Source organism: Engystomops pustulosus, chromosome 2 (assembly GCF_040894005.1).
Source record: "Engystomops pustulosus chromosome 2, aEngPut4.maternal, whole genome shotgun sequence".
Taxonomy (NCBI): domain Eukaryota; kingdom Metazoa; phylum Chordata; class Amphibia; order Anura; family Leptodactylidae; genus Engystomops; species Engystomops pustulosus.
In genome coordinates, this window is record NC_092412.1 from 154406081 (window position 1) to 154426707 (window position 20627).

Here is a 20627-nt window from a genome sequence, read left to right on the forward strand (position 1 = left end):
GTTCGCCACCACTACCCTATACAATGGCTCGGGCTGAGCCCTCTCCATAGCCGGTAAGTCTTTGCTGTAGGCTTGATGGTTATGTCGCCGTCATGGGCCAGCTCATTCAAAGCAGAGATTTCTGCGCGTGTGAGATTAGGGTGGGAGAAATCACTGGTAGTGGAAGATTCACGTAATTTTTGTATATCACACCTCACAGCAGACGTGAATGCCTCAATATGTGGTGCATCCACGTCAGGCATGAAGGAACTAATGTTACGTAACTGTAGTTGTTTGAGTGACATATCACATTAACCTAAGTGTTCACAGATGGATTATAAAAGTAATGTTTTAACTTAACAGACCTGAAGAAATGCTGTAATTCAATTTCGATTTGGAACCACTCCAGTTTAGACATGATACAAAAATATAGTCCTTTAGATAGGACTGACATTTGGTGAACAGTTAAAGTTTTGGAGGATATATTTACCACTGATGGTTGGGGTTCCTCTTTCTGAGGGCCATAGCCGGAACAGCTTGTTTCTGCTTTGAATGTGGGGTGTTTTCTGGACCTGTGATGTTTCCATCCCCCTCTCTCCGAGTCCTGGATCGCCGTCTTGAACTGTGCCTTTCTGTGTCCCTAAAAAAACTGGTGTCTTAGATGTTGAGATATCACTATTGGAGTCATCCTTGGGGCCATTTTTTCTTGTGCTGTAAATTCGTCCCTTGCGTTTTTGTGTGTCTTTCTGATTCGTTGGAGCATAATTACCTTGCCATCCATAGATTCACCCGTTTTGTAGTCTTCAAGGTCCCGGTTCCATTTTTTTGTTTAATTTCTTCTTGTTCCCGTTTGAGGTGCAAAATTCTGGTATGCATCAAATCATTGGGGGTCATTTACTAAGGGCCCGATTCGCGGTTTCCCGACGTGTTACCCGAATATTTCCGATTTGCGCCGATTGTACCTGAATTGCCCCGGGATTTTGGTGCACGCGATCGGATTGTGGCGCATCGGCGCCGGCATGAGTGCGACGGAAATCGGGAGCCGAACGAAAACCCGACGTATTCGGAAAACCCGCCGCATTTAAAAACCGAAAATGTGTCGCTTGGGAAGCGCTTACCTTCACCTGGTCCAGCTCGGTGTATTCCGGCGCGTTCAGATGCTTATCGACGCAGCAGCGCCACCTGGAGGACGGCGGAGGAACTACCTTCATAAATCCCGTCCGGACCCGAATCCTGTGCAGAGAACGCGCCGCTGGATCGCGAATGGACCGGGTAAGTAAATCTGCCCCATTATGTTTAGTAAAATCTTCATCTGATAGTGTCGTTTTCAATGTGGATTCAGTTGATTGTATTTTGGTTTTTAATAGATCAATTTCTTTTTTCAAAAATTCTATCTTCAAAAGTGTCAGATTGAATATTTATTGGAAATCTGCGAAGTCCTGTAGAAAGAATGCAGCTGCAATTCGGGATTGCATTCCCCTTGGTATCATGTGTGACTTGTAGTACTCACTCAAAGTTCCTAGGTGAAGCTGTAGGGTCACCAGCCTTTTGGAGTCGTTCTCGAGTTTACGTCTTAGTTCTGATGTTGCCGACGTGGTAAGGAGTGTAACATCAATATCCAGGTCCTGTAGAATTCTCTCACCATCCTCCAAGATATAGGCAAAAACATGGGTTGGATCGGTTTGTGAAGAGGCGGCCATTGTGAAGAGGGATTATCAGTAAGGTGTGCACTCTGAAGCTAAAAAATACTTGTAGAAATTTCAAAAACACCACACAGGAGTAGGAGATGGATGGGTGCATGCTCACCAAGATTGGGCTCCAGATCCTCCAGGTAAATAACACGAAAGGTAAGCAGCACTCCAAGACAAAAAGTGAAACAGGTGATTTTATTCCATGTTTAGGAGTATATATATATATATATGTGCTGAAAAATCTTACCTCGGCTTATACACGAGTCAATTAAAAAAAAAATTAATACTCACCCTCCGGCACCCGGATCCTCGGCGGCGGCACCTGGATCCTCGGCGGCGGCTCCCGGTCCTCAGCATTGGCTTCCGCTTCTCTCTGCATTCTTCACTAGCCGGCAGTCATGTCCATGCGAGCTGCCGGCGGGCGCACACTATGATGCGGCGGTGTTGCCGCTGATGACGCATGGACGCGACTGCCGGCTAGTGAAGAAAGAAAAGAGAACCCGCCGCCGAAGACCGGGAGCCGCCGCCGAGGGCCGGGAGCCGTGCCGAGTATTAAAGGTGAGTATCGTCGGAGGTTGAGTGTTAAGTTTATTTTTTTTTTATTAGCTTGGCATACTGGGGGCACGCTGTATACCACTTGGGGCATGCTGTATACCACTTCTGGCACGCTCTATACCACTTGGGGCAGGGCAGGCTGTATACTACTTGGGGGTAGGGCAGGCTATATATCACTTGGGGCAGGCTGTATACCACTTGGGGCAGGCTGTATACCACTTGGGGCAGGGCAGGCTGTATACTACTTGGGGCAGGGAAGGGTGTATACTACTTGGGGCTGGCTGGCTGTACACTACATGGGGGCTGGCTGTATACTACACCCTTGGCTTATACTCGAGTCAATAGGTTTTCCCAGTTTTTGGTGGTAAAATTTGGGGTCTCGGCTTATACTCGGGTCGGCTTATACTCGAGTATATACGGTGTGTATGTGTGTGTGTGTGTATATATATATATATATATATATATATATATATATATATATATATATATTATACCTTTCCCTGTCTTTTTCGCTGGGTCCCTTTATAACAATGAAACAATAAAGGTTAATAATAAAATAATAAAAGTTCACCCACCTTTCCAGACGATCCCCCGCAGCGCTGATGGGATGATCTACCGTCTGCTCTTTTCCTCGCTGCAGTGTGGAGACATGGACAGTCGACTGTATCTGGAGTCACAGAACGGCTGTCTGTCGAGGACAGAAGGTGCAGGGAGAGGTCACTCTGCCTGCACCTCTGCCACTCTATGGTATCAGTCTCTTAAAGGCACAGTACCATATTCTGTGTGCGTGTCAGTATGGGGTTGCTAATAGCGTTTAGCAGCCCCATACTTAGTAGCTGATACCTGAGAGACCCCTGTAGCCTGTTTGTTCTCGTGTGCTGGGCCAGATTTACAGTGCCAGGTGCCGGGGCTCCACAGAGAGAGGGCTGATCAGGGGGCCCCGCGCAAGTGCTCCAGGAGAGCCAATGTAGATCTGGCCCTGCCTGTGTTATGCGCACAGGAGCACCTGGTGCTAATTAGCATATTTTTACAAGTAGGTTTTTTTTTTAATGCTATTTACCACTGAACGAAAACCTGTCCTGTTACAGACTACTAACCTGTAAGTGTAAATGGTTTAAATCATAACTACCCAAGTGGTAGTTTTTCTTTAAAATAATAAAAAAAAACATATTTCACACACACTATTGCACAAATTCAAATGTTTATGTAAATAGTACTGTAAAATGTACACCCATACGTGTCATGAATAATTGTAGTTTCTAAATGTGACTTCCTTTCATGCTGTTTAAGAGGAACCTAAGAAAGGGGGAAGTTTCAGAGAAAGACTTCTTAGCATGTGAAATAGACCAAAGTGAAAAGTAAATTAATAAGAAGACAGACTACTTAAAAGTAAAACGAAAAACAAATAAAAAGTACAAGAGTGGGAAAAGGGATTACAGCACCGGATGAAAGCCATCACAAAGTTGAAGGTAAGCTTGCTCTTGTCTGTTATGTAAATTATTTATGCTGTTTAGCATGGTAAGGGCGTGTGATAATAGATACTGACAAACCTCTCCCCAGAATTTGCCAGGAGATAATAAACCATGGGCTAAAAAAAAGCTGTTTTGACACAAAGATAAATGAATCAATTTACCTCACATGCAGTGAAGTGAAACATTTTCTTAAAATCTATGATGTCACTGAATATGATGAATGGAGCTCTGATGTAAATTCCTGCATGATAAAGTTAAATGACTTTATTTATAGAATTAAAAATAAACCTTCAGCTTTCATTCTTAGAAACAACAAAAGCCAACCACTTAAAATCTATCTATCTATCTATCTATCTATCTATCTATCTATCTATCTAAGGAAAAGCAGCAGCACTCCAATGTGGTGTATGAAAGGAGGGTGTTCTTTATTCCAAAGATGCAACGTTTTGGTGGATGTCCACCTTTTTCAAGCATTTCAAGGTTTTTTGGAAGCTTGAAAAAGGTGGACATCCACCGAAACGTCACATCTTTGGAATTAAGAACACCCTGCATTGATACGCCACATTGGAGTGCTGCTGCTTTTCTTTAAATATTAATGAGTCCCTTGCCACGGGTCTACAGATTTGCAGCCATCTATAAAGGTTGTGCTGCCTTGGATTTCCTTTTATCTATCTATCTATCTATCTATATATCTATCTATCTATCTAATATCTATCTATCTAATATCTATCTCTCTCATATCTATTTATCTAGATAGCTGGCTCATATATATATATCTCTATGTATCTACCTAGCTATCTGAAACTTCAGCACAGCACATGAGGGACAGCTTGAAGACTTGGAGAAGCTCTTTCTCTCCTGCCATTTAATGCTGTGGAGTGTGAGGGAATGGGGGAGGGGGGACTGTGATCAATCTGCATCGTGTGTCTGTGTGGATTATTTGTTTGTATACAAGTGTAGAGAAAGCTGAGGGAGAGATAAGTGTAGTTGTTTGGTTACCACTTTAGTTAGGGTTTCTGTCAGCACATCAGTGCTGGAGTTCTGAGACATGAGGTGATCAGCTGAGAGCAGGAAGAGGAGACAGAGGGGGTGTATTACATGTACATTCTAGCAACAGCTATCTGAGGAGTCACCGACAACAGGGGGAAGGCTGCAGAATACAAGAGGAAGGAGCAAGATTCAGGTAAGTAATTCAATTGCAAAAGGGATTAAAATTGCATGCCCTACAACATATCAAAAGTTTTTTTAAATGAGGTTACTCTTTAAGCCCTTATCTAATCATGTATTGTCTATTAAACAACAAATAAAGCATCAGTTCTGTATATTCCCAAGCCTGCTGACTAAAATATGTTTCTTTTTTAAAAACACAGCAATTCTGTTACCCACAAGAATACCATGAAATGGTAAAAAAAAATTGTGAGGGCTTAAGTGCTATTTTTCCTCTAAAACAGAAGGGCAATAAGGAAACTCCTGAACACAAGTTTGAATTAAGCCTAAATTAAAGTCTTCATAAGTTAGTTAATATTTTAATAATGAAAACAGAAGGTATAACAGAAGAGGTGACATAAACCATTTAAAAAGTATTTGTATTCTTCTGTTACACATTCTTCATGCTTCCCATATTTTAAATGGAAATAATTTAGAAGCAGTTTAAATTCAACTAGTGAAAATAAATCAGTGTCAAACAGAAATGATTTCAAAAGCCATTGAAATAAAGGAAATTATAACTGACCAATTGCATTTGTAATCATTTATATATTGCCATTATATTCCGCAGCGCTGCACAGATCATGAGGTGTGTATACAAATAAAACAATACAGTATAGAGTACCGTATTTTTCGGACTATAAGGCACACAAAAATATCCTTTGATTTTCTCAAAAATCAAAGGTGTGCCTTATAGTCCAGTGCGCCTTATACCGTATATACTCGTGTATAAGCCAAGTTTTTCAGCACAAAAAATGTGCTGAAAACCGTCCCCTCGGCTTATGCACGAGTCTATTATTAAAAAAAATTAGGCAGTTAAAAAAAATAAACCCAGTTAAATACTCACCCTCCGACGTCAGCGCGACTCCCCGATGTTGGCGCGGCTTACCGATATCCCCGATGTCAGCGCGTCCTGTCTTCTTTCTTCTCCGCGGCTCCTCTTCTTTCCTCCGGCATGGATGCGGCCATGTTTTCTTCATGGCCGCGCATACTATGACGTCAGCAGCGGCCACGTCATAGTATGCGCATGCTAGAAAAAAACATGGCCGCGTGCATGCCGGAAGAAAGAAAGGAGCCGCGGAGAAGAAAGAAGACGGGGCGCGCTGACATCGGGGACATCGGTAAGCCGCGCCGACATCGTGGAGCCGCGCTGACATCGGAGGGTGAGTATTTAAGTTTATTTTTTTAAGGTCCGTGGGGGCAGGCTACTGTATACTACGGGGGCTGCTGTATACTACTAGGGGCTTGCTGTATACTATTAGGGGCTGCTGTATACTACTAGGGGCTGCTGTATACTATTAGGGGCTTGCTGTATACTACTAGGGGCTGCTGTATACTACTAGGGGCTGCTGTATACTACTAGGGGCTTGCTGTATACTATTAGGGGCTGCTGTATACTACTGGGGGCATGCTGTATACTACTAGGGGCTGCTGTATACTACTAGGGGCTGCTGTATACTACTAGGGCTGCTGTATACTACTAGGAGCTTGCTGTATACTACTAGGGGCTGCTGTATACTTCTAGGGGCTGCTGTATACTACTAGGGGCTGCTGTATACTACTAGGGCTGCTGTATACTACTAGAGGCTTACTGTATACTACTAGGGGCTTGCTGTATACTACAAGGGGCTGCTGTATACTACAAGGGGCTGCTGTATACTACTGGTGGCTGATGTATAGTACTAGGGGCTTGCTGTATACTACTAGGGGCTGCCAAATACTACATGGGGGCTGGCAGGCTGTATACTACTGGGGGCTGGCAGGCTGTATACTATTGGGGGGGGGGCTTGACCAATGCATTTACCACCCTCGGCTTATACTCAAGTCAGTAGTTTTTCCCAGTTTTTGTTGGTAAAATTAGGGTCTCGGCTTATACTCGGGTCGGCTTATACTCGAGTATATAAGGTATATGAACCGTACTGATAGACAACAGCTGCCTTGAACTATGCACAGGTCTGCCACTTGCTGGTCATTTATCCTTATAATCAGGTGCGCCTTATAATCCGATGTGCCTTATATATGAACCTAGACGTTTTAGTAGGCATTTATTGATGGTGCACCTTAGTCTGAAAAATACTGTATTGAAGGAAATCAACTAGTGAAAATAACAAATAAAGGCTACAAATACTCACCTCTGCTCCTCTTCTCCTGGTGCTGTCTATCGCTAGTCTTGACACACCTGGGTCACCTAGAAAATAAACTTATAATTAGCAGCACAGAGCAGGGAAACAAGATGGCCAGCGCTCCCGCTGCTAATTATGCATTCCCCCGCACCTCCCTGTCCCATGCTGTGATGTGAACTGGCTCTTATTTGTAAGCTAGAACCAAGAGTGTAACAAAGAAACAGAGAAAAATATTATAATTTAATTGCTGGCAGAATCAACAGTGTCATTTAAACTATTGTAACCTCATGCTTGCTGGCACTAATATGCCAGCGCTTCCGTTTTGAGAAGGGTCGTTGTTCCTAATAACGTCATTGGGATCGATAATCCTCCCCAAAATGGCACCCACAGCAACAGGTCAGTAGCCATTTATGGTGGCTGGAGACTTTTCCCATGGCATTTTAAGAGTTAATGCCTGCGATCGGTGCTGGCATCGATCACAGGCATTAACCGAGAGGGAAAGTTGAGAGGGAAAGCTAAAACCCCGGGTCGGTTCCACTCAACTAGTGTTGTCTTAGAAAATACTTACTCTAAAATACTGACTTTCTTATGGTTATCCCAAATCTTGTTACTAGGCTTCTTGTAAGTCATGCAATGACTGCCATTACAGCTAGCACATGTTTTTGTTAACACTTGACATAGAGATGGAGAGAGTGTATATCTTTGGTCAATTTTGCAAAGAGGTTGGCCCGTAAGCATTTTTGCTACATGAGGAACAAGCTTTTGAATCAGCCTTTTGTTTGTTTGTTTGCCCTGGATCTACACTTTAGAATTAAAGGTTGAAGATTGAAGGATCTGAAATTGTTATTCAACCTAATCAACTATGATACCATGAAGCAGAAGTCAGACAGGCATCAAACATACTATATGGAGATGGAGGAGACACTTACATAGGAGAAGCCCCTTTGTATTATATTACTGAGGCACTAGATGCATACCTCCCAACTTATCAAATTTACATATATTTACAGCCCACTTATAAATGCCCCCATTGTGCCTACCCACTATTGTAGGCTTAATTCAAAGCTATATAACTTAGAATGCCCCCCACCACTCACACACATTTATAACTGCCACCATGATGAGGGAGGGATCCTTGGATTGTAGGTGTTGGTGGCATCATTATTAGAAACAGCTCATATTGGGATGTAGCCCAGTGTTGTATGGCTATAAATCATAAAATAGAAAGGTTGACCCATGACTTGATGGCTGTGCCAGGTTTCAAAATTGCATAGCATGTTTTTAAAGGAGCACAGTTATTAAAGAAACTCAAAGTATACACTCTGTATGTAGTGAAATATGTAGCACGTACACTCACCGTCCACTTTATTAGGTACACCATGCTAGTAACGGGTTGGACCCCCTTTTGCCTTCAGAACTGCCTCAATTCTTCGTGGCATAGATTCAACAAGGTGCTGGAAGAATTCCTCAGAGATTTTGGTCCATATTGACATGATGGCATCACACAGTTGCTGCACATCCATGATGCGAATCTCCTGTTCCACCACATCCCAAAGATGCTCTATTGGATTGAGATCTGGTGACTGTGGAGGCCATTTGAGTACAGTGAACTCATTGCTTTGTTCAAGAAACCAGTCTGAGATGATGAAAGTAGCCATCAGATGTTGGGTACATTGTGGTCATAAAGGGATGGACATGGTCAGCAACAATACTCAGGTAGGCTGCAGAGTTGCAACAATGCTCAATTGGTACCAAGGGGCCCAAAGAGTGCCAAGAAAATATTCCCCACACCATGACACCACCACCACCAGCCTGAACCGTTGATACAAGGCAGGATGGATCCATGATTTCATGTTGTTGATGCCAAATTCTGACCCTATCATCCGAATGTCGCAGCAGAAATCGAGACTCCTCAGACCAGGCAACGTTTTTCCAATCTTCTACTGTCCAATTTCGATGAGCTTGTGCAAATTGTAGCCTCAGTTTCCTGTTCTTAGCTGAAAGGAGTGGCACCCGGTGTGGTCTTCTGCTGCTGTAGCCCATCTGCCTCAAAGTTCGACGTACTGTGCATTCAGAGATGCTCTTCTGCCTATCTTGGTTGTAACGGGTGGTGACTTGAGTCACTGTTGCCTTTCTATCAGCTCGAACCAGTCTGCCCATTCTCCTTTGACCTCTGGCATCAACAAGGCATTTCCGCCCACAGAACTGCCGCTCACTGGATGTTTTTTTTTTTCCGGACCATTCTCTGTAAACCCTAGAGATGGTTGTGCGTGAAAATCCCAGTAGATCAGCAGTTTCTGAAATACTCAGACCAGCCCTTCTGGCACCAACAACCATGCCACGTTCAAAGGCACTCAAATCACCTTTCTTCCAAATACTGATGCTCGGTTTGAACTGCAGGAGATTGTCTTGACCATGTCTACATGCCTAAATGCACTGAGTTGCCGTCATGTGATTGGCTGATTAGAATTTAAGTGTTAACGAGCAGTTGGACAGGTGTACCTAATAAAGTGGCCGGTGAGTGTATATGTCTGAACCCTTTTTCTTAATGATATTTAGGGTATTATATCAGTTTCTAAGCATGAGACATGTGTTTGGGAAACATATTAGGCTAGGTAAAGGACACAATGGGGCAGATTTATCAAGCTGTCTGAAAGTCAGAATATTTCTAGTTGCCCATGGCAACAAATCGCAGCTCAGCTTTCATTTTTCCAGTGCTCATGAATATTTTAAAGGTGAGTTGTGATTGGTTGCCATGGGAAACTGGAAATATCCTGACTTTCAAAAAAGCTTGATAAATCTGCCCCAATGACACAATGGGGGTAATTTACTAAGGACCCGAATCACGCTTTTCCGGCGCATTACCCGAATATTTCCGATTTGCGCTGATTTTCCCTTAATTGCCCTGGGATTTTGGAGCACGCGAACAGATTGTGGCGCTTCAGCGCCGGCATGCACGCAACGGAAATGGGGGACGTGGCCATAAGAAAACCTGACGGATTCGGAAAAAACGGCGCATTTTTTAAAAAAAATTGTGTCGCTTGACACGCACTTACCTGCACCCGGCATGGTGAACTTCAGTGAACTCTCACGGAATTCAGTGCAGCAGCGACACCTGGTGGACATCGGGGGAACTACCTTGGTGAATCGCCGGAAGGACCGGGTAAGTAAATGAGCCCCATGTCACTAGGCAATGAAAGATTTGTAGGGACATTCCATTTTTACCCAAATAAGAATTCTTTAGGTTAAAATCCTCAGTTTTGATCAATTGTAAACTAATGTGTATGGCCAAGTTAAGCTAGTACATCCTGTGTATTGTGGTCTATTTTAATCTCGCAAAGGAAATGGTCATTTCCTGCTAACTATTTCATCTAAATGTTTCCCACAATGTTAACATATGCATGCCGTCTTTTATGTGCAATGTTGTACTGAGAGCACATATAATACTGACAAATAGAGAATAATCATTTACATGCATTGTGCTGCATTTTTCTGGTGATGGTGTGATGACATCACTGGTTGGAGTAGCTCATGAAAGTACTTGGGTCACTTAAAGAGGACCTGTCACCCTCAAAAACGGCACTAGGAGCTGCTTACTAAAGTATGCTTACTAAAGTAAGCAGCTCCTAGTCCTAAAACAGTCCCAGCAGTGTTACACTGCTAGCATTATTGGAAACCTCCAAACACAAATGCCGGATTCATGAGGGGGTGGTCCAGGCGCTGCCTCTTCCCCAGACCACCCCACGTGCTCCATAAGCCAGCGGTGACTGCCGCTTACTTTAGTAAGCAGCTCATAGTCCCATTTTTGTGGGTGACAAGTCCTCTTTAAGTAATACAGAAGCCCCTTCTTACTACAACAAAGCAAAATCATATATTCATGTATTTGAAGGGAGCTTGTCAGTAATAATAATAATAATAATAATAATAATAATACAGATAACCCCAGTAAAGTAGCACCAATATAGTATGCAGCACGTAAATAATTTTTGATGTTTCTTCTTGTTTCCTGATATAGCTGAGTGGTGATAAAAATGTACTTTTATTCTATGAGTTAATGAGCATCATACAGTCATGGCGGTGTTCAGCTGACAGATAAGGTCAAACTGTTCCCGCTTCACCGTTCCTTCAACGCTGTGTGTGAAATCTCTGCTCACATAGAAGTAACTGTTTGGCTTTCCTGAAGAAGTACCATGCACTATGGATCTTGTATTCCGGCACACATGAGGTACATTGCAATATTTCAGGCCAGCATCTGTGGAATGAAGTGCACTGTTATCTTTGCTCTCACTAAACTCAGAAGTTGAATGGAATACTTCCCAATGTGCCACAAGTGCACTGGAATTTAAGATCCTTAGGGCATGCACTTCAGGAAAGCTGCCCAGCTACACCTCTGCAAGGAGAGATGTCAAACACAGTGTTGAAGGAAGGGACAGTGTGACTTTATTTCTCAGCTCCCCGCCTCCACAACTGTATGATGCTAAATATCATTTAGAATAAAAGTAATAAAATAATACAAAGTAGAATATAAATATTTTTTTCCAGGTTGGCAAACAAGGACATAGATCAAACTACTGCTAACTACAAGCAGCCTAGGGTACTCACCTTACTGGGGTAATCTGTTCTGCAAGTTCCCATTAATGACTTACAGATAAATGTCTGTAACAGGCTTCCCAATCTACCACGTGTCATTTTTAATTTTGACTTCTTATGGTGTTTTTCTTTGTCCAATGTCATCTAGGCCCCTTCAGGCATCACGGACGGGTGTGACTGCTAACACCTGTTACAGAACCTAAAAAGTAGAAGACGGCCCTGATCAGCCGATCACTGATGTATGGTTCTATGTCATGCTTGTCAGTGCCGACGTTCTCCTAAATAATGAATACTCCTCACAACACAATTGATCCCACTCTGCTTCACATATAAAACATCCTATATAATGTCCCCCAAGTAAATTATTGTATTGTCACAGTTTAGAAGAAAGCAGGAAACCGTATAAAGCGAAAAGCAAAAACTAGGGAAAAAGAAAAGGAAAGCTGTACTTTAATCTAAGGCCAAACTATTCCCTGCTTGCGGGTGATGGTCAGCTTACCCGAGCTAGCTCCAGACTCGACAACTCTCTCTCTGAACATAGTGAAAAGGATTAAAGGATACTAGGGTCTGGTGTACTAAATCTGGGCAAATGAAACAATTGCTGCAAGTAAAACCTTGATGAACAAGCAATCCCTGAATGCACACAAACATACAACCAAGACAGAATGCAGGAAGAAAGGCAATAGAGAGGGCAGGTATATTCTATAACAACCAGAGGTCCAAAAACACTCAAACTGGAAAATAAACACAGACATGATTCACAGCAATCTCTCACCACAGTCAAAGAAACAAGTTACTTAGTAAGTATAGAAATTCCTATAGAACAGAGCCTGGGATAAGCAGCAAATACAACAAAACATAGCAAATACTGATACTTAAAAACACCAGAAGGTAATACAGAAAGACCAGCAACAAAAAGACAGGTAAAAATGCACACATGCGTTTATCTTCAGCATGTTTTGTATACGTATATGTTTTGTATACGTATATGTTTTGTATACGTATATGTTTTGTATATGTATACAGGGTGTAACAAATAGGTCAGGACAGTGGAATATCTTGTGAAATATACATGTGAAATAGTTTTCAAAACTCTGTCCCTCCACCTGTATTTATAGTTTTTCTATCCATTGTGTATTTTGCCGGATATTTGACCACCCCAACCTCTTTGTTATAAAGTCTATGGGGTATATTTATTTATCAGCTCACTGGAGATCACAGTGCATTGTCCGCCTATAATTCTACTTCAGCATGTGGAGATTCACTAAGATCATGCGCCTGAGATCATGGATGTGTCACTGCCCCGCACAGGTCTGACAGAGTTCACCGTCTTTTTTGTGGTGCATCTTAAACATAGGGCTTGCGACACAATTTAAAGGTTAAATATGGCGCGCTGTCCGAATCAGTTGGACTGTCTGACGGCACGCCCCTGTGCACAGTCCGACAAAAGTGTGCAGTGTGACCCTAAGTAAATGAATCCCTGTGTGTGTGCATAGTATGCTTACATGTATGTAGCTTTATGCCTCTGTGTTCCCATTATATCTACCTGTATGGCTTTATTTTAATGTCTCTATTTGTAAGTATATCAGTGTTTGTATATATATATACGAATATAACAGCAAAAAAAGGCAGCACTCAGAGATTTGTGGAAATCAGAAAAACATACTCATTTATTCACACATGTGTCAAGGCTACGTTTCAGCTCCTTGCATCTGGAGCCTTTCTCAAGCAAAGGTGCATGTAACACAGTGAAAAATTTATACAAAATACACAGGAAGTGACATCATCTTACAGGTCATGTGATCACAGCAATACCAAGTTTAAATCACATATTTGAATACAAAAGGACTTTACAATTACATATAAACATTAAGTTAGAGACCTAGTGCAGTCATGTGCATAATAAAAGGAAGATCTAGCGCCTACCTAAGGATCAGTAGCTGGCAGGATGTGGAATAGTGGCGTGCCCCCATGGAGCACCGCCTCTGACACAATCATGTGACTCATATAAACAGAGCTGGCAGTCACGTGACGCCATCTTGTGAAAGGGAGAACCATGCAGTGTATAATAAATACGAGATTATTGTCTCTAAAACGGGTGCCGGGTCTCAATGGGTCCACAGAGTGCCATGCACAGACATCAGGCACATTATCGTGACTGAGTTATCAGCACTGCCCGATCCATAGCAACCCTTTCAGGACCGGAGTCCAGCGGGTGCATAATGCAGGTCAGGTTATCACTCTATATCTGGCCCATAATAGAGACCATTTGCAACCCAAAATAAGTGCAGTCTCCCTATAGATCAATAAAGGTTACTGAAGGAGGTGAATCATGATATGTAGTGTCTGATCCTTAGGATAATCAGCGGAGATCACATCTGCAGAGTGAAGAAAACAGTGGGGTGCCTCTAGTGAAGTGTTTGCGAGATCTAAAAAAGAAGAAAAAGTGGTAAGTATACGGCTTGGTAGGAAATAATCATTATAAATATACAATATCATACACCAATGTTTCACTGATTCAGATAAGGTGACCAAGATTCCAACCTACATAGGTTTACGCCCATTATAGAGCAACTTCCGTGGTTCTAAATTCAATATTGAGACCCTTGGGTTTCAGAGTGTCCAATCTATGGATCCACTCCAATTCTTTCCTACGAAGTCTATATAGTCTATTTCCCCCTAATCTATGAGGTGGGACATGGTCAATAATTCTGACTCGTAGTTGAAATTCCGTATGTTTGGCCTCCACAAAATGTTTTGAGACTGGTAAGTCAACTCTCCTGTCCCTGATGGACTGCCTATGATTATTCAATCGCAACTTCAGTTCTGTGCTCGTTTCCCCAACATACCATAAGCCACAAGGGCATTCCAAAAGGTATATAACATAAGATGAGGAACAAGTGAGATAGTGTCTGATAAAGAACTCCTTGCCAGTATGTCGGTCGATGAAAGTATTCCCTTTAACAATGGTTTTGCAATTAACGCAATTCAAGCATGGAAAACATCCCTTCTTCCTAGTGGTTAAGAAGGATTGTACAATTTTTTTCTTTGGGCCAATGTCAGATCTTACTAACTCATCCTGTAAGTTCCTCACTCGTCTGTATGCGAAAACAGGAGGTTGGTCAAAGATGGTAGGAGTACCTAAACCATCTCTCAAGATGGGCCAGTGTTTTCTAACAATGTTAGAAATAAGTGGGCTAGTCTCGGTGTAGGACTGTGATCTCCGCTGATTATCCTAAGGATCAGACACTACATATCATGATTCACCTCCTTCAGTAACCTTTATTGATCTATAGGGAGACTGCACTTATTTTGGGTTGCAAATGGTCTCTATTATGGGCCAGATATAGAGTGATAACCTGACCTGCATTATGCACCCGCTGGACTCCGGTCCTGAAAGGGTTGCTATGGATCGGGCAGTGCTGATAACTCAGTCACGATAATGTGACTGATGTCTGTGCATGGCACTCTGTGGACCCATTGAGACCCGGCACCCGTTTTAGAGACAATAATCTCGTATTTATTATACACTGCATGGTTCTCCCTTTCACAAGATGGCGTCACGTGACTGCCAGCTCTGTTTATATGAGTCACATGATTGTGTCAGAGGCGGTGCTCCATGGGGGCACGCCACTATTCCACATCCTGCCAGCTACTGATCCTTAGGTAGGCGCCAGATCTTCCTTTTATTATGCACATGACTGCACTAGGTCTCTAACTTAATGTTTATATGTAATTGTAAAGTCCTTTTTGTATTCAAATATGTGATTTAAACTTGGTATTGCTGTGATCACATGACCTATAAGATGATGTCACTTCCTGTGTATTTTGTATAAATTTTTCACTGTGTTACATGCACCTTTGCTTGAGAAAGGCTCCAGATGCAAGGAGCCGAAACGTAGCCTTGACACATGTGTGAATATATGAGTATGTTTTTCTGATTTCCACAAATCTCGGAGTGCTGCCTTTTTTTTGCTGTTCTATGGTTTGATGGACCTTGGTTCAGGTCCTGGGAATTGCACCCGAGTTCATAACTTTTCCCGAGTGCTGCCTCACCTCTTTGTATCTTTATATATATATATATATATATATATATGTATACACTCACCGGCCACTTTATTAGGTACACCATGCTAGTAACGGGTTGGACCCCCTTTTGCCTTCAGAACTGCCTCAATTCTTCGTGGCATAGATTCAACAAGGTGCTGGAAACATTCCTCAGAGATTTTGGTCCATATTGACATGATGGCATCACACAGTTGCCGCAGATTTGTCAGCTGCACATCCATGATGCGAATCTCCCATTCCACCACATCCCAAAGATGCTCTATTGGATTGAGATCTGGTGACTGTGGAGGCCATTTGAGTACAGTGAACTCATTGTCATGTTCAAGAAACCAGTCTGAGATGATTCCAGCTTTATGACATGGCGCATTATCCTGCTGAAAGTAGCCGTCAGATGTTGGGTACATTGTGGTCATAAAGGGATTGACATGGTCAGCAACAATACTCAGGTAGGCTGTGGCGTTGCACAGATGCTCAATTGGTACCAAAGGGCCCAAAGAGTGCCAAGAAAATATTCCCCACACCATGACACCACCACCATCAGCCTGAACCGTTGATACAAGGCAGGATGGATCCATGCTTTCATGTTGTTGACACCAAATTCTGACCCTACCATCCGAATGTCGCAGCAGAAATTGAGACTCATCAGACCAGGCAACGTTTTTTCCAATCTTCTACTGTCCAATTTCGATGAGCTTGTGCAAATTGTAGCCTCAGTTTCCTGTTCTTAGCTGAAAGGAGTGGCACCCGGTGTGGTCTTCTGCTGCTGTAGCCCATCTGCCTCAAAGTTCGACGTATTGTGCGTTCAGAGATGCTCTTCTGCCTACCTTGGTTGTAACGGGTGGCGATTTAAGTCACTGTTGCCTTTCTATCAGCTCGAACCAGTCTGCCTATTCTCCTCTGACCTCTGGCATCAACAAGGCATTTCTGCCCACAGAACTGCCGCTCACTGGATGTTTTTTCTTTTTTGGACCATTCTCTGTAAACCCTAGAGATGGTTGTGCGTGAAAATCCCAGTAGATCAGCAGTTTCTGAAATACTCAGACCAGCCCTTCTGGCACCAGCATGTTCAAAGGCACTCAAATCACCTTTCTTCCCCATACTGATGCTCGGTTTGAACTGCAGGAGATTGTCTTGACCATGTCTACATGCCTAAATGCACTGAGTTGCCGCCATGTGATTGGCTGATTAGAAATTAAGTGTTAACGAGCAGTTGGACAGGTGTACCTAATAAAGTGGCCGGTGAGTGTATATATATATATATATATATATATATATATATATGGCAGTGGCAAACCTATGGCATCGGTGCCGGAGGTGGCGCTCAGAGCCCTTTCTAGTATCATAGTATCATAGTATACAAGGCCGGAAAAAGACACAAGTCCATCAAGTCCAACCTTTAAGAATTAAATAAATGTTTTATCCCCATAACCCGTGATATTTTTTCTCTCCAGAAAGGCATCCAGGCCTCTCTTGAACATGTACATAGAGTCCGCCATAACAATCTCCTGCGGCAGAGAGTTCCATAGTCTCATTGCTCTTACAGTAAAGAACTCCTGTCTACGGTAATGGTAGAACCTCCTCTCCTCTAGGTGTAGAGGATGCCCCCTGTCTATGTCTATGGCGATGTCTCCTTGTCCTGGTCACAGGCCTAGGTATAAAAAGATCTTTGGAGAGATCTTTGTACTGCCCGTTCTGTGGGCACCTGGATCTTCACCATCAAGATGCTGTAGCAGATGTGAGGCTGCATAAACGCTGAACTTCAGTATACAAACAGAGGTTGGTGGTGGTTGGTGATAAGGTGCAATACCGGAGCAGTTAAGGTTGAGTATACGGTGGTTGTTATTTTTATACCACTTGGATCCCATTTAAAAAATACCCTGATTCCAGACAACACATTTAAGGGCTCCCACACATGTAGCATATTACCTAGTGCAGTGTAGCTCAACAGTAGCAGTGAAAATCCTATATGAAAATGCCATACACATGTTGTGGAAAAAATCTGCAGTTGAATTTCAGTAGAATCTTCAGAAGCTAAATGAAAGTGCAGATAAACCCTGTACCATGATAATCTAAGCACATTGTGCACACAGCAATAGGTGGGTAGGAGGATGTGCATGAGCATCTCCCAGATTATGAATCTACTTAGCTAGGGCCCACTCACAGGGCTGAATTTTTACATTTACAAGCTTTGATAGTGGTAGGAGATGTAATCTGTTTGTGGCTTCAAAATCGTGTTTGTGGCTTCAAAATTGTGTCTCCGGTGTCTAATCCAATCTTTGTCTTCGCCCGAGGTAAAGTCTCAATGGACTTATTTTTCATGGACTCTTTCTAAGGCTATATTCACACTGCCGTTGCCCGCCCGTACCGTACCGTAGTGGGCAACGGCAGTGTATGGGGAGAGGAGGAGGAGGTGAGCGTAGCTCACCCCCACCCCTCTCCATAGGAATTAGTGGCGCACGGCGCCGTACTACGGAGAAAGATAGGACAGGTCCTATCTTTTTCCGGGTACGGAGCGGTACGGTGCCGCACGTGTGCGGCACCGTACCGCTTCGATAGGTTGGCGAGCGCCCATTGACGTCTATGGAGGACGTATATACGTCGGCCATATATACGTCCTCCATACGTCAGTGTGAATGTAGCCTCAGATTAATGGATCTACAGTATATTTATATTTATCATTATGGTTGTATCAATAATATTTGAGAAATATACAGAAGTTGAAGATTAAATGAGTGTGCATCAGCTTTTTCTATTGATAGGGTTTGTGTTTGGATTGTGTTTATTACTTCCAGCAATTATGAAATTAATTTATAGGCTAGCGTCATTTTTATATATTAAATCATTTACACAAATCATATGTGTATTTATCTGATATTTTCATAACAGATTCCATCTATAAGCACATGTTCAGTATGTAGAGCCTAAACCTGCAAATGCATGCATGTTGCACATGATTTCCAATACGGATCTTACTTTTTCAGTTCTTAAGTAAAAAAGGTTAGTTATTTAAGTCCCAAGCTGAAAGTGAGAGCCATTAGTTCTCATTTGTACAATTAATCTCTACAATTTGTAACTGCCTGATTGATTGATTAAAGGTATGTTAGTGTACTGCCCAGTTGTATCTCTTCATAGAGTCTGGAGATGGTTTCAGAACAACCCAATATGCTCCATTTTCAAGCATTGTAAAAATCATCACCTGTTATCATTAAACTATAAGTTATTTTGGATCTATAAATGGTCAGCCTATGCCCATAGTTAAGGTGTAACGGCAGCTATATGTTCCCACCGCCACGTTAAACTGCCTTGGCGACCATCTGCTGTTCCTACTTTTTGCCCTGCTCCTCAGTGCCCTCACACCAGGGACGGACTGGGAAATTAAAATGGCCCTGGAAAAAGTTATAAAAGTGGCCCCATGTTGTGGGTTGGTCCAAATTCTCAGAAGGTGGAGTCAACAAAAGGGGGCGGGTTCAGAATACGATCCACAGCCATATTTGTAGTAGGTTTGCTTATGCAAAAATGCAATTATGACATTCCTTTAATATAAAAAATATATTCTGCAGTAGCTGAGGTGTGTATTATGAGGTTCTGCAGCAACTGAGCTGTGTATTACGAGGTTCTGCAGCAACTGAGCTGTGTATTACGAGGTTCTGCAGCAGCTGATGAGTGTATTAGGAGGTTCTACAGCAGCTTAGTTGTGTATTAAGAGGTTCTGCAGCAGCTGAGATGTGTATTATTAGGTTCTAAAGCAGCATAGGTGAGTATTATGAGGTTCTGCAGCAGCTGAGATGTGTGATATGATTATCTACAGCAGCTGAGATGTGTATTATGAGGTTCTGCATAAGCTGAGGGGTGTGTTATGATGTTTTCCAGGAGCTGAGGTGTGTATAATGATGTTCTGCAGCAGCTGAGGTGTATATATACATATTCACCCCCTAGTAATACATCTATATAGAACTGCCAACCACCCCGTAATACATCTGCATATAGCTGCCAACCCCCATTAATATATCTACCTACATACAGCTGCAAACCCCCAGTAATACATCTACATACAGCCCCCAACTCCCTAGGCAGCACGGGGACTTAGTGGTTAGCATTACAGCCTTGCAGCGCCGGGGACCTTGGTTCCCAGGATCAACATCTGCAAAGAGCTTATATGTCTTCCCACACTCCAAAACATACTGGTAGGTTGATTAGGTTGTGAGCCCTGTTGGGAACAGGGACCGATGTCGCAAGCTCTGTGCAGCGCAGCGGAATCTGTGCTCCCTTTATAAATAAAGAAATTATTATTAAATGATAATTAGTAATACATCTACATACAGCCGCCAACCCCCCAGTAATACATCTACAGCCACAAAAAAGGGGAAACAAAAAACAAAATGTAGAATGCATAAAATGACACTTTATTAGATCAATTAAAATAAATCCATTTAAAAAGACACCATACACATAAAAGGTCCACCAATGGTCTAAATAACTAAATATACATATTAAATAAATGACAATAAGCTTGCATAGAAGGTCTAGTCCTCAGAACTAGTCAAGGGATTTTCTTACAAACAAATATTGCACATTGCCCAGAGGAATAACAGGGGACAAGGAACACATATACAGTTATATACAGACCAAAGGTGGACACCACCCGACGCATCTTTCGCCTCGCTTCGTAAGAGATTTGCCATCCACATGGATAGGACTGATGAGGGATGTTGTTCAGATCTAAAACACGTATCTGTGTAATTTTTATCTGTAAAGCGCTGATATTCCATAACCACTTGGTTAATACACCCTACCCCACCTCCTTTTTTACAAGAAGGAGCGCCTCAAGTCAATTTTTGTACAGGGTTACTAATAGAGATGAGCGAGCACTAAAATGCTCGGGTACTCGTTATTCGAGACGAAGTTTTCCCGATGCTCGAGTGCTCGTCTCGAATAACGAGCCC

The 20627-nt window shown here is 42.6% G+C and overlaps 1 protein-coding gene and 1 long non-coding RNA gene across 6 annotated transcripts in view; one reads left to right on the plus strand and one right to left on the minus strand.

Moving 5' to 3' along the window:
* LOC140118736 (uncharacterized) overlaps positions 1–20627 on the minus strand; it is a 150615-nt gene that overhangs the window by 14767 nt on the left and 115221 nt on the right. Inside the window, exon 4 of one of the 3 annotated variants that reach the window (XR_011853245.1) lies at positions 11629–11815. The exons of the other annotated variants lie outside the window; for them this stretch is intronic. This is a non-coding gene — a long non-coding RNA (uncharacterized lncRNA). The remainder of the gene's footprint in view (positions 1–11628; positions 11816–20627) is intronic. 3 annotated transcript variants of the gene reach the window in all.
* Positions 3528–20627, plus strand: part of FGR (FGR proto-oncogene, Src family tyrosine kinase) — a 90694-nt gene continuing 73594 nt past the window's right edge. For 2 of the 3 annotated variants that reach the window (XM_072137010.1, XM_072137009.1), the window contains exon 1: positions 3535–3694. Coding sequence is in view for 1 of the 3 variants with exons in the window: in XM_072137008.1 (XP_071993109.1) it covers positions 3671–3694 (24 nt within the window). In the remaining 2 variants the exon portion in view is untranslated. Of the gene's footprint in view, positions 3695–20627 lie in introns of all 3 variants that reach the window. The other variant, XM_072137008.1, reaches the window with a different exon arrangement.